Source organism: Phoca vitulina, unplaced genomic scaffold, assembly GCF_004348235.1.
Source record: "Phoca vitulina isolate PV1807 unplaced genomic scaffold, GSC_HSeal_1.0 scaffold25, whole genome shotgun sequence".
Taxonomy (NCBI): domain Eukaryota; kingdom Metazoa; phylum Chordata; class Mammalia; order Carnivora; family Phocidae; genus Phoca; species Phoca vitulina.
The window spans coordinates 16831409-16845637 of record NW_022589728.1 but is presented as its reverse complement, the minus strand read 5'-3'; the positions used below and the strand labels follow the sequence as shown (position 1 = coordinate 16845637).

Here is a 14229-nt window from a genome sequence, read left to right as displayed (position 1 = left end):
CACTGGACATAGACTTCTCCATGATTACTCAGTAGCTTCCTTAAACATTAGAACCTCAGAAATAACCTTACATTTTGGATTCCTAATTGACGTCCAGTAACCAGTTTGTTGACAGGTAAGTACCCTCAGTCATAGGTCTTCTGTCGGTGGTGGCTACAGTAATAACAATAGACAAACCTGTGTTTGTTTTAAACTCATTTCTCAAAAAGGTGGTTTATGTTTTAGCTGTCATCTTAAGTAAGCTTGTTTAAGATGAAACAGTATAAGGACAAGGTCCATGAGCTCCACACAGGAAGGGATACCCATCATTATCATGCCTGTCCCCAGTGTCAGGACGAGGACATCACCTGGCAGGCGTCCGGTGGTCTTCATGAACAGTCTGAAAAACATGGAGGAGGAGGAGACTCGACACTACTATTTGGAGCTAATTCAAAACTCCTGTAATGGTACTGAGTTTATTTCAGACATGCCTATAATTAATTCTTTTGTCACACTTCAGCTTGCCAGTTCTGTAACCCCTTGGGATGTCTTGCTGAGCTTAATTGCGGCTGCCACTCACGATCTGGATCATCCAGGTGTTAATCAACCTTTCCTTATTAAAACTAACCATTACTTGGCAACTCTGTACAAGGTTAGTACAATTTTAGCATGCAATTTAATATTCTTGTATTCTGGAAAATGTTTTAATGGAGTCAAAGTCGTAAACAGATTCTCAATGAATGTTAGAATTTTAACCAGATTAATATTACCTACAAATAATTCTTTATGTTCAGGAAGAGGCTTACCATTAAATAACTCAGATATGCCCTTTTTTGTAGAATACTTCAGTACTGGAAAATCACCACTGGAGATCTGCAGTGGGATTATTGAGAGAATCTGGTTTATTCTCACATATGCCATCAGAAAACAGGTAGGCTGGATTAAGACACATTTAATTTGTTACGAACTATGGAGATTAAGTTGGCAAAACAATTTTATAAAGTTTTAAAAATTATTCAGGTGTTCCACAGTTTTCAGTTTTTGTTAAATTTAATGGCTAAATTATTTTACACCTTTATATCAAAATTCTAGTAATTTAAACCTATTCTACAGTATAGACAGTAGTATTTTTTTAGTGAATTTTTATGGCTCACCCCATAGATTTGAGTATTATAAAATTCACTCCAAATACACAGTGGCTCATAGTTTACTACTTATTTATGTAAATAGTATTACGTATTTCCATTTTATGCTCATTTGAATAATTCTAGATGTAAAGAAATTCTAGGTATAAAGAAATTAATCATTGTGTATAATAAATACACTCATTCAAGTAAGTTTCAGGAAGTTTTCAAAACTGATAACAAGTAAAAAGGATGCTTTGTAGTTCAGTAGCATAGTCCTGGAGTCACTTCTGGAGCTAGCTATAGGATAAAATAGTGATGGAAAGAACAGGAAATACTAATTTTTTAAGTAAAGACCATTTAATGTTAAGCAGGCCATTTGAAAGCCTAATAAAAAGCATCAGTGCAAATGAGCTCAATATGATGGTGGTTAACAAAATCTCTTATTGATCTACAAACAAAAGCTTTTACTAATGTCTCACTGAGAGAAGATGCACTTAAGAAAACCATGTAAATGGGTGTAAACCATCTAACTCTAGGAAACAAGGTGAGGCATAAAAATGTTTGGGTACTATAATTTAAGTCACTATCATAGTTCTTTCCATTTTCCCTTTCATAATTTAAAACAACTTTATTTTAAAAACTTAAGTATTTTGTGTAATGACCATGAGAAAAAAGCTGGACTTTATTTTCTATTCTTTTAAATCTTTATTCTCGGATACCATTTGGAGTTATGACAATACTTCTGGTAAGTAAAATTGTTTCTTGCCATAGTACAAATATAAAAATTGCTTAAACCATAGTTTTTATAAATTATTTTTTTCTTGATTAAGGCAGATTAAAATGTTTGCTTTATTCCCTTTTTGTCTTGTTTTACATTTGATGATTAACCCTGTTGATAAAAACTGAAAATAAGGAACACTGCGTAATAGCATTCTTTCATGTTTCCTTTATTTAGGGCTTGTTTTATTTAATATCCAATATTGTGAGCCTTTTAAGCTATTGACAGGTCTTTACTGATCTTCATACATAGATAATGTTTGCTATGGCCCATTGAGGGGGAAAAAGGCAGGGATTTTTTTTTTAAGTTTATTTCTCTTACTTGACTTGAAACAGTTTTAAGAATGATATAATGTATTTGTATTAACACGTTACCTTTTCCTTTCCAGAAAAGTTAGATATTCATTCAGATAATTTTGATTCTTGAATTTGACCCTGAAAATACAATTTTATCTAAACTTTATCAGGGCGCCTGGGTGGCTCAGTCGTTAAGCATCTGCCTTCGGCTCGGGTTACAATCCCAGGGTCCTGGGATCTAGCCCCGCATCAGGCTCCCTGCTCCGCGGGAAGCCTGCTTCTCCCTCCCCCATTCCCCCTGCTTGTGTTCCCTTTCTCGCTGTGTCTCTTTCTGTCAAATAAATAAATAAAATCTTTAAAATAAATAAATAAACGTTATCAGATTGTTTGGTGGGATTTTATCAATGTATAATCAGGCATCTTAGTCAAAATACCTACAAGAATTAGTTGTTGAATGGGCTGTTCTTTCTCCGTTTGAACCAACCTTCTGCCTTTCAGATCTCAGACACCAAAAAATAAACCAGAGTTGTTTACCCTCAGCACATCCCAGCAAAGAATTTTCTAAAATAACATACCAATCTCATATAGATTTTCTTTAAGGCAAATAATTCCTCCTTGGTTGGCAAAAAAAAGCACTCTTTTTGGAATGTACGCATATTGGTATTTTCCTGTCCTTTGGTTTTAGTTGATTATTTTAGTAGGTTTTTTTAAATGCATTCTGTAAAATTCATTTTTTTGTGATAGGTTAAAAGTTGAATGGCAATTAGAGTGTTAAGCTTAAGAAAAAAAAATCAAGAAGTAACTATTTAATTGAAAGTCTTGTATTTTCTCTTTATATTTCTCTCATTCCAGGCAACAAATGGAGACTCAGATAGGTGCTTTGATACTAGCCACAGACATCAGTCGCCAAAATGAGTATCTGTCATTGTTTAGGTCCCATTTGGACAGAGGTGACTTATGCCTAGAAGATGCCAGGCATAGGCATTTGGTTTTACAGGTAAAATGGGGCTGGGAAAGATTCTCTTTCTAGATAAATTACATAAGCATTAGAATAAAAATGAAATCTTCTGAGGTAGCTTTCAGAGTGGTCAAATCTTGAGGGAAAGCTGTGGAATCTCCTTCCGTTAGTGAAACACTTTCCAGAAGGTTAATCTCCTCCTTAGGAAAGCACCATTGATGGGACACCTGGGTGGCTCAGTCATTAAGCGTCTGCCTTCCGCTCAGGTCACGATCCCAGGGTCCGGGGATCGAGCCCTGCATCAGGCGCCCTGCTCAGTGGGGAGTCTGCTTCTCCCTCTGCCTGCAGCTCCCCCCGCTTGTGCACTCACAGGCACTCTCTCTCTCTCTCAAATAAATAAAATGTTTAAAAAAAAAAAAAAAGCACCATTACTTTTATAGTTTTCATACCTGAGATTTCTAACAAAAACAATTTTCGCGAGATTAGGGTGCTGACCAACAAACCATTTGAATCAATTCTTGCATCTAAAAATGAGAGAGAGGGGCGCCTGGGTGGCTCAGTCATTAAGCGTCTGCCTTCGGCTCAGGTCATGATCCCAAGGTCCTGGGATCAAGCCCCGCGGCAGGCTCCCTGCTCCGTGGGAAGCCTGCTTCTCCCTCTCCCACTCCCCCTGCTTGTGTTCCCTCTCTCGCTGTCTCTCTCTCTGTCAAATAAATAAAAATTTAAAAAAATAATAAAAATAAAAATGAGAGAGAATCAGATGATTTCTTTGTAGCTTTATGTTTAGTCCAGTCCTCCTGCTTGGCTCTTGGGTATTAATAACGTGTCATTAGATGAGCAGTCCTTCAGCATTCCTGCAGAAATAATTGATAGCCCTAACAGCGTCATGAAATGAATATAAAAGACAATGAATTTTCTATTGCAGTATTTTCTTTTTCTTTGTTAAGATGTTGTTTTTCCCATGATTAAAAAGCATGTTGAAGTTTGTGCAATTGAAATTTTACTTTTTTCTTAAAAGAATTTTAATATTTTGCTTGCTAGATGGCTTTGAAATGTGCTGATATTTGTAACCCGTGTCGGACCTGGGAATTAAGCAAGCAGTGGAGTGAGAAAGTAACAGAGGAATTCTTCCATCAAGGCAAGTTACAGTTTCGAGTGATAGTCTTTTCAGTTCCGTTTTTAGCATCACGTGGATAAACTAACTCAGACATTTACAGGAGTCCAGCAAGAGATGCTTGGTATTTTTAGTGACAATTCATAGTAGATGTACATAGAACAAATAGTGTACAAATTGAGCATCTGTTTTGGAAATTAGCAGTTCGCTTTTGAAATGATCAGATATGAATATATGTATGCATTTATAAATAGACGTAGATCTGGTTGGAAATTTTGCTCTGCAGAAAGATTTCCTGACCTTGTTCCATCTTTGTCCCATGTGGAATGTATGGCCGTATGAACGTGCAGGATATTTTTAGTGATTTCAAGCCAGGAACCAAGGATCTTCATTTCATGTACCTTCCTTTTAGAAATCTTAAGTTTTAAATTAAAATGCTGACAGAATTACAGTCTTGGGGTAACACCTAGTGAAATTTTTCATCTTCTCCATTTAAAATAGGATATCAGCTTGGCAACCTTTTCCCTCTGTGAATAACTTAAAAATCTAAAAAAGAACTAATTTAGAATTCATCCTCTCAGGAGGATTAAGTATGTCGTGTTTTTCCTAAGGAATGTACAGGTAAGACAAAGACTTTAATTATATACTTAAGCAGTAGGTGTGTTCCACATTAATAATTCTGTTTTGTTTTTTTTTAATTTTAGGAGATATAGAAAAGAAGTATCATTTGGGTGTGAGTCCACTTTGTGATCGTCAGACTGAATCTATTGCCAACATCCAGATTGGTAACTCTGCATACTTAGATACAGCTGGTTAGAAAAATGCCGCTGACTTTAATTTTGTCAAGAAGAGATATACATTTGAAACATGTAATATTAAAATTGTGCTCATTTTTAGTTTTTAATTGAAGACATTTTACCAGTTTTTCCTGTTTTTGGCTCTTATAATTTGCTGTCATTTGATCTTAGGTCCTAAAAACCATGATTTTTGCAAAGTAGGTAGCAGTAACTTTGGTGTGTTCTAACCCCAAAAGAATTTTGCCCATGTGGAAGCTTCTTCTGCCCGCGTCTGGCATTGCCGTTCTGAAGTGAGCAAGCAGGATGATAGTGTGAAGACCAGTTTCCGCCAGTGCTTCCTTGTGTCCTGTAGCTCCGCTGTTGGCTCATTCTGCAGCCTCCCGCACACGCCCCTGCTCCCCAGCAGCTGCCCCTCGCGCACCCACAGCAGCTTGGGACTCGGCCCCGTTCCCCAAATCCGTGACGCCCCCTTCACTCTTTCCGCCTCGCCATCCTTCCCACCTGTCTGCTGGACTCGTTTTTCTGGAAGAGCCACCCCTTCTAGAAGCCACGTTCCACTCTCTGCAGGCAGAGCCGTCCCGTCCCCAGGCCTCGGGGCACCAGATCATGTCTCTCCTGGCTCCCAGGCCCTGGCCCTGGAGGCAGGGGGCACTTGAGAGCCGTTAGTTACGCTGTGATGGAAAACACGGGGGGATGTGCTGTGACTGGAGCAAGAGCAGAGGAGGGGGCGGTGGGGTTTTGAGTGTAAAGTAGGAGGACAGTGTGCGGAGGGACAGGTCAGCAAGGTATTGAGGGACGAGTATGGTTTTGGTAGCTGGTGTTGAGTAGGGCCTTGGAGCATTAGGGAACGTAAAGAAGTGTGGACACAAACTTCTGAATTTCTAGGAACTTTATCTTTCTGAAGATAACGTGCTTCTGTGGCATAATACTTTGAAAAGAGGCCTGTGCCGTCGGGTGAGAAATTCAGAAATGGAATGCTCACACTGTACCTGCCGAGGATGGTCACGTGGAAGACGGCGGGAAGTAAGGGACTTGAGCGCAGAGGGCGAGGCAGGGAAGCCGAAGAGCCGGGCCCGGGAGAGTGCAGGGCTGCCGGCGCCCGGAGAGCCAGGGAGCCAGGGAGCCGAGGAGCTTCACCGCGGGCGACGCGTTCTTTGGGGAGGATGAGAAGACAGTTAAGAAGCAGGTCTGTTGTGCCTGGAATCTCAAGTAGAAAAGTCTTGAAAGGCAAAGACCAGGTGAAACGTGGGCAAAGGGGATTGAATCGAAGATAGGAGAGTGGGTAGCGGCGTCTCCGGAGCTTACTTTCACGTTCTTTTGCCCGAGGAAATGACCCCCTCAGTTAGTGAGGGAACTTACAACGAGGTTTTTTAAAATTGCGTTTTTTGAAAGGGAAAAGAAGCCGGATCCCTTAAACTCTTCATTTCCATCTATAGATCTTGTCCGTGTTGGACAGTTCTAGGTAAGGTTATCTGAAGGACAAAGACTTTACAGAAAATGATGGTAAAAGTTGACGCCTGCTGACTCCTCACAACCACCCTAGGACAGAAGTACCGCTAGTAGGCTCTTGTTCAGATAGTTTGCCCAGTTGATACAGTTAACAGATACTGGTCTTTGTGACATCAAATCCCAGGTAAAAAAAAGCCTTGGAAAGATTAGATTTCTAGGGTAAATCATAGGACTACAAATACTGTGATTACTCAGAACCAGCATAGGGTCAGTAAGTAGAAGTCATGTTTAATTAATGCAGTTTCCTTCTTTGATAGGAGTACTAGTTTTGTTAAACAAGAAAAGGTCATGTCCTGGCTGAGTAAGGCATCTGACATGGTGTCCTGTAGTGTGGGTGGAGGTAAGAGAGGCCCGTGGGCTAGAACAGCAAGGGGGCTCCCAGGCAGCTGACGAGCGCCCCACCCTCCGAGAGGGCGCTGCGGGGCTCTGTGTCCAGGACCCCGGCCCGTTCCTTTTTACCAGGTACTTAAGAGCTAAAAGAAGATTAACCTAGAGCCAGAAGTAATACTTCTGGATTGTTGGATGTTACAGGCAAGATCCAGAAGCTCTCAACCAGTTGGAATAATGGGTGAATCAAATAAGATGAAACTCATGTACAACCCTGATAATAAGGTTCTGCATTTGGGTATAAAACTCCAGGCGCTCATGACTTCACTCCGGCACCTAGAAAAGACAGGGCTTTGGGTGACAGTTCAGCCAGACACTGTGGTGTGAGGACAGCTCCCAAAAAGCTGCTGCTTTGACTGCGGGGATGACATTTTCTCTGTTACCTCTTTCTCTTCACCAGAACACAACTCCTTGAGGGCACATCTTGTCTGTCTATTCACCGCTCTATTCCTGGCCGCCCTACCGCAGTGCCTGGCAGTGGGTTCTCCGTTAGTATGTGCAGAGGGAATGGAAGAAGGCCTTATTTCCAGTAGTAACTACTAGTTCAGATACCGCAGTTTGTACACTTGTCTAATTAAAAGTAGTAGGTGCTAATTGCTTTAATTCCAGATTTTTTTGTTGCCTAAACGTAACCTATGTTGTCTGTGGTCTACATGGTCTTTTGCTGAAAAGAAAAAGTTCTGGAGGTGAAGAAAATTTTAAAACTATTCCATAGCAGGGATAGAATTTGCATTTTGTCATGAGTTTTGGCTCCACAAATTCTGACTTAAATGAAGTGGCCAGTTGTAAGCATGACCAGGTGTGAAGATTGACATCCCTGAGGGGATAAAGCGGAGCAGGCCGCACCCGGGCCACCTCGGTTCCCCGCCTCATCAGCCACAGGCCTGGAAGAGACCCCTCTTTGCCTCCAGCTGTCCCCCTGGAACGGTCTGTCCTGCTTTCCGCAGAGCTGAGAGGGCCACTGAGTGTTTGCTCAAATAGGATGTGGTCGTGCAGCTGAGAGGAATCGTCAGAAAAGATTTGATGTGTTTGTCAATGCACCTTTACTTCAAGTTCCATTGAGTTACTTAATAGGTTCTTCGGAGGTTAGGTAAATTTACACACACACACATGCTGAAAACTTAGGTAGTGTTGAATTAGGACTTACGAGAATAAACACTGGTGAGATGTTTTGAAGATAAAGTTTCAGAATCTATGTTAATGCCCCTTTTCTCTTACTTTCTCAAGGTTTCATGACTTACCTAGCGGAGCCTTTATTCACGGAATGGGCCAGGTTTTCCAATACCAGGCTCTCGCAGACAATGCTTGGACATATGGGGCTGAACAAAGCCAGTTGGAAGGGGCTGCAGAGGGAACAGTCCACCAGTGAGGACACGGATGCTGCATTCGAGGAGTTGAACTCACAGTTACTACCTCAGGAAAATCGGTTATCGTAGCCCCCAGAAGCAGTGGGACAGACTGCCTCCTGCCGGATTTTAGAAATGTGAAATGGGGTCTCGAGGTGAGAGGATGTTCTCTTGGCCTGCCAAGGTTTCCGAAGGAACGAGGCCAGGGTTATTTATTCCCAAGGCGTCCTCTCTCGGATCATGTGACCCCACTTTTTTAATTCTAAGACCTGACCATACAGCAATATGCATTTGGCTTTCGTGTGAAACCTTGAATATGCAAAGCCCAGCAGGAGCGAACCGGAAAGGAGTAACAGGAAGTTTTGCGGTGTGCCACGAGTCTTTTAAAAGCATTTGTTCCTCGAACCACGAAACTTGAACTGTATCTTTCAGCAGAGATCTCTTGGAATTTGAGCAGTCTGATGCAACATTGTGTGTCTGTACCTTCCCCCAAGTTCTCTCTGAGAAAATGGAAATGTGAAGTGCCCAGCCTCTGCTGCCTCCTGCAAGACTCGATGTTTACAAATCAACTCTGAAATACTGGTTCTAAATTGCCTTGGAGCAGGATTGTGAAGGAACCACTAAGAATTTCAAAGATCAAACTGAAACTGCAGCTCTTTCCCCCTGGTTTGCCTTTTTTCTTCTTTGGATGCCACCAAAGCCTCCCATTTGCTATAGTTTTATTTTGCGCACTGGAAACTGAGCATTTTTCATAGAGTACCGCCAAGCTTTCCCTCCAGTGCTGTTTGGCAATGCAATTTTTTTTAACTATTTAGTTTTTAATTTGGGGCGGGAGGGGAAGAACACCAATGTCCTAGCTGTGTTATGATTCTGCAGTGAAGACATTGCATGTTGTTTTCACTACTGTACACTTGACCTGCACATGCAAGAAAAAGGTGGAATGTTTAAAACACCATAATCAGCTCAGGGTATTTGCCAATCTGAAATAAAGTGGGATGGGGAAGTGTGTCCTTCAGAGCAAGGGTACTAAAGTCCCTTTCGCTGCAGTGAGTGAGAGGTATGTTGTGTGTGAATGTGTGGACGTGTGTTCGCGTGCATGTTTGTGCATGTGTGACTGTGCATGTGTTATATTTATCCATGTGGGAAAGGGTCTGAAATGTAAGCTTTTATTTATTATTTTAGAATGTGACACAGCGCGCAGCCACACGGGGGGGGGAAGGTAGGTGAGCCGTAACAGACTGCTCCAGTTGCCTTAAACTATGCACAAAGCTAAGTGACCAAACTTCTTGTTTTGATTTGAAAAAAGTGCATTGTTTTCTTGTCCCTCCCTTTGATGAAACGTTACCCTTTGATGGGCCTTTTGATGTGAACAGATGTTTTCTAGGACAAAATCTAAGGACTAATTTTAAACTTCAAACATTCCACTTTTGTAATTTGTTTTAAATTGTTTTATGTATAGTAAGCACAACTGTAATCTAGTTTTAAGAGAAACCGGTGCTTTCTTTTAGTTCAATTGTATTTCCCTTGTTACTGTAAAAGACTGTTTATCGATTATGTTTACATTGTTGCAACAGCCATTTCCTTGGGAGAAAGCTTGAGTGTAAAGCCGTTTGTCAAAGGCTTTGCCATACTCATTTTAATATGTGCCTGTTGCTGTTAACTTTTGATGAATAAAAACCTATCTTTTCACATATTTATCTTTGATATTTACCTTACAACTCAGTCTTTTGGAAATCATAACGCTAAACTGTCAGAAGTCAGAGATTTAGCTTCCTGGTTCTAGCACTCACTCCGCGGGTATTTATTTCGGCAGAGCTGGGTGCAGGCACAGTCCTTTGGGGTTACGCTCCGCTACCTGCAGCGCACGCCGGAGCGAGCGGCCCCGGTGGGGTAGTTGGCTCCGAGTTCTGACTAATACTAATAGTAGAAGTCAGCTGTGAGCTCGGGCCTTTGACTCCACAGCCCGATTGTGCCCACAGGTGGGAATTGCATGACATCGGCGCCTCTTGCCAGGACGAAAATACTAGTTCTCCTGGCCTTTTTAAAGTAGAGGAGTAAGACACGGCCGCTTCTTTCGGCTTGATTGATGTCAGTGTAAGACGGGCACCACTGGGCCTCTCCTGTGTCTTCCCAACTCCAATTCGTTAGAAAGGATATAGTACAAACTTTAAAATCAAACATACTGTCATTATTTGCATAGAAGAGTGATGTCCATTGGGAATATCATGTGAGCCATGTAAGTGAATTATCAATTTTCTACTAGCCACATTTTAAAAAGGAAAAACAGATGGAATTATTTTATTAACATTTATTCCAATATATCCAAAATATTGTATCAATTCAATATGTAGTCATTATCGTAGAAAAAACAATTGTTGAGATGTTTTACATTCTTTTGGGGGGGTACAGAGTCTTTGAAATCTGGTGTGTATTTTACACTTACAGCACATCTCGGTTCAGACTAGCCACAGCTCCCACGTGTGGCCAGTGGCTACCATACCGGACAGCACGGGTACAGAAGTCTGATAGTCGAGTGGACTGTACCTGGGGAAGGGCAGTGGCCACTTGGTGGCACCATCCTGGCAAATCTGATGCATCTAGAGTCTGATGAGATCTTTACAGATCTAGGATGTCAGCACATGGAAAGTGGAACTATCTCATAGGAAACTCACATTAACCAAGCTCACAGTAACTCGTATTTTTTAAAAATGTTAGTATTTTTTTTTTAATTTACAATAGAAATATAACTATCAATCATTCTCTCCCTTTAGGCAAATCTTCTTGGGAAGTCAAATTATGATCAGCGGTTACTTACTTGGTGAGCATGGATTCTGAGCAAGGGAAGCAAGTTGCCTCATGCATCCATCTCCCTGTGGGGATATACCTGCTGATACTCATGTTTGTGGACCAGGGTACGCTCTTCCCTTGGATGATGCTAGAGATTCTCTGCCAGTAGTTGCTTCTCCACATCAGCCTCTGGTTGGCACATCCAGTAGATCTGTCAGTACCTTCAGCTTTGTCTCAGTTGAGCCTTCCTCGGCTCCATCTGCCGGCGTGTGATTGCTTCTGCTCTGATCCATTATGTGTTCCTTACTGTTTGATAGTCAAAGGCTTACCTTCTTATTTCCATTCTTGAGAGAGACACCTCAGTGTTGCTCCCATTTCCTGCCTACACATAATAAACCCACTAAGAAATTATGTTTTGTTACTTACACGTGGAGGTCACAGTCTACAGTCCTGCTCTTAAATATAACCTATATTCCTTGAACATTGATTTTCTAGAAGAAATTTGAGGAAACTGTTGTTCAATAATTTAGAAGATTACACTTAATATAAGTAAATGTTATGGGACAGAATTAAAATTCACATGAATTTTTAAAATGGGAGACTTCAAAGAATTGTTGAGCATGTAGCAGCCTTTTGGGGCTCTAGGCCCAACACTTCAGTAGTGGGGGGGGCATCTCCTCTGCTCTGGGGCTAAAGGTCCTTGGAGAGAAAATTGTGGCACAAGTCTTAGCTTAATGAAAAAAAACAAAACAAAACCTCTGGTACTTGGTCATTATTTGTATTCTGTAAATGTGATGGTTTATAATGATCCTCTCTGTATAAAAGCAGCAAATATTTTATGTCCTTTTAAACCTGGGAAATATATTTGTGCCTGAGGTACAGGTTAGAGGTGCTAGTAATTCTTTGAAGATTCCTATAATGGTTTCTTTTTCCAAAATGCTTTCCTGGCTCTTTAAGCTTTCAGTTTTCTTAAAGCTCTCAAACTTTCACACCAGAGCTTTACAGTGTTTTCATGTGAACTTTTTTTAATGTATAAATATAAAATCCTCTCCCAATCAGTATCTCCTGCTTGACAAAATATACAATGAAAGACAGCTAATACGCATTCACTAATGTTTTTTAAATAAATGTGCAAGAGTTCGTCTGAGCCATTCCTTGCTTGCTAAGGACCTGCAGACAACCTGTGTCTTTTGGAAGGCCCCCAAGGGTCCATGGTCTGTAGGTGGAGTGACCACTACTTGGAGGTGAGCGGACAGGGAGCACAGAGCAGGTGTCATCCACCTTCTAGCCTCTCGTGCTTAGCACAGGGCTAGTGTAAATTGGGCCATCAATAAATGTTTCGTTGAACAAACTAATTTGGTATTAATGTGTTTCCTCTTTAGCCATCAGTCTAACATTGAGCAGTTATATCGAAACTGGTCTGTCTGTGCTGAGTCATGTGGTCAGCAACATCTGGGTTCCTGTTGTGTGCAGAGAGCACTGCACTGGATGTAATAAAGGTATTAAAAATTACAAAACCCTGGTCTCTGTTCTCAAAATGTTTGGGTGACAAAATGATGTGTGAAAAGCATTCTATAATATGGCAGTTTCTGTGCAAAATACTGGGGTGTGGTTTAGGAGAATGATTTAGTTTGGTGAATGATGAAAATGACACCATTTCTAGTAATTCTTGAATTTTTTTTAACATCCATGACTGGTAAAATCATTTAGCCTTCAAATTTGATTCTAATATACATTCTCCACATCTTCACCAACACTTGTTGATGATAGTCAATCTGACAGGTATGAAGTGATACTGTGGTTTCAATTTGACTGATGACAGTGAGCATCATTTCATGTACCTCTTGGCCATCTGTATGTCGTCTTTGGAAAAATATCCAAGTCCTCTGCCCATTTTTTTAATCGGGTTGTTTTTTTGATACAAGTTGTGTTAAGTTCTTCATACATTTTGGATATTAACCCCTTATCAGATGTATGATGTGCAAGTATCATCTCCCACTAAGTGGGTTGCCTTTTCATTTTGTTGATGGGTTTCCTTTGCTGTGCAGAACTTGTAGTTTGATATGATCCTGCTTGTTATTTTAGCTTTTATTGCCCTTGCCTGAGGAGAGTGGTCCAAAAACCTATTTCTAAGACCAGTGTCAAAGACCTTACTGCCTGTCGTTTCTTCTAGGAGGTTATGGTTGTAGGTCTCATATTCAAGTCTTTAATCCATTTGAATTTATTTTTGTATACAGTATAAGATAGTGATCCAGTTTTCCCAATACCATTTATTGAGATATTGTACATCCTTGGCTCCTTTGTCATAGATTGAGCATATATGCCTGGATTCATTCCTGGGCTCTTTATTCTGTTCCATTAATCTATAGGTCTATTTTTATGCCAGTATCATACTGTTTTAATTACTAGAGTTTTATAATAAGTTTTGAAATCAGCACAGTGCCTCCAGCTTTCTTGTTTCTCAAGATTGCTTTGGCTATTGGAGGGTCTTTTGTGATTCCATACAAATCTTAGGATTATTTGTTCTAGTTCTGTAAAAAAAAAAAAAAATGCAGTTGGTATTTTGTTAGGGATTGCATTGAATCTATAGATTGCTTTGGGTAGTGCGAGCATTTTAACAATATCAGTTCTTCCACGAGCATGGTATTTGTCATCTTCAGTTTCTTTCATCAGTGTCTTATAGTTTTCACAGTATAGGTGTCACTTCCTTAAATTTATTCCCTGGTATTTTCTTCTTTTTGATGCAATTATAGATGGGATTATTTTCTCAACTTTTTTCCTAATAGCTCCTTATTCAAACACTGATAGAACTACACTGATTTCTATATGTTAATTTTGTATACGGTTTTTTTTTTAAAGACTTATTTAGCAGGGAGGGACAGAAGGAGAGGGAGAGAATCTCAAGCAGGCTCCCCGCTGAGTGTGGAGCCTGATGCAGGGCTCAGTCCCACAAACCTGAGATCGTGATCTGAGCTGAAATCAAGAGTTGGATGCTTAACCAACTGAGCCACCCAGGCGCCCCTGTCTACAACTTCTTAACTGAATTCATTTATAGTTATGATAGTGTTTTGTGGAGCCTTTAGGGTTTTTTATGTATAGTATGTCAACTGCAAATAGTGAGTTTTACTACTTTTCCTATTTGGATGCCTTT

At 40.6% G+C, this 14229-nt stretch overlaps 1 protein-coding gene across 5 annotated transcripts in view; it reads left to right on the top strand.

Moving 5' to 3' along the window:
* Nucleotides 1–13287, top strand: part of PDE7A (phosphodiesterase 7A) — a 121900-nt gene extending 108613 nt beyond the window's left edge. For 2 of the 5 annotated variants that reach the window (XM_032421522.1, XM_032421524.1), the window contains exons 8-13: nucleotides 500–631; nucleotides 819–910; nucleotides 3033–3177; nucleotides 4180–4276; nucleotides 4957–5037; nucleotides 8173–9984. In XM_032421522.1, the coding sequence (XP_032277413.1) occupies nucleotides 500–631; nucleotides 819–910; nucleotides 3033–3177; nucleotides 4180–4276; nucleotides 4957–5037; nucleotides 8173–8381 (756 nt within the window). In that variant the 3' untranslated portion in view covers nucleotides 8382–9984. Of the gene's footprint in view, nucleotides 1–499; nucleotides 632–818; nucleotides 911–3032; nucleotides 3178–4179; nucleotides 4277–4956; nucleotides 5065–8172; nucleotides 9985–11062 lie in introns of those variants that run through there. The other 3 variants (XR_004301430.1, XM_032421523.1, XM_032421521.1) reach the window with 3 other exon arrangements.
* The last annotated feature ends 942 nt before the right edge of the window (nucleotides 13288–14229 follow it).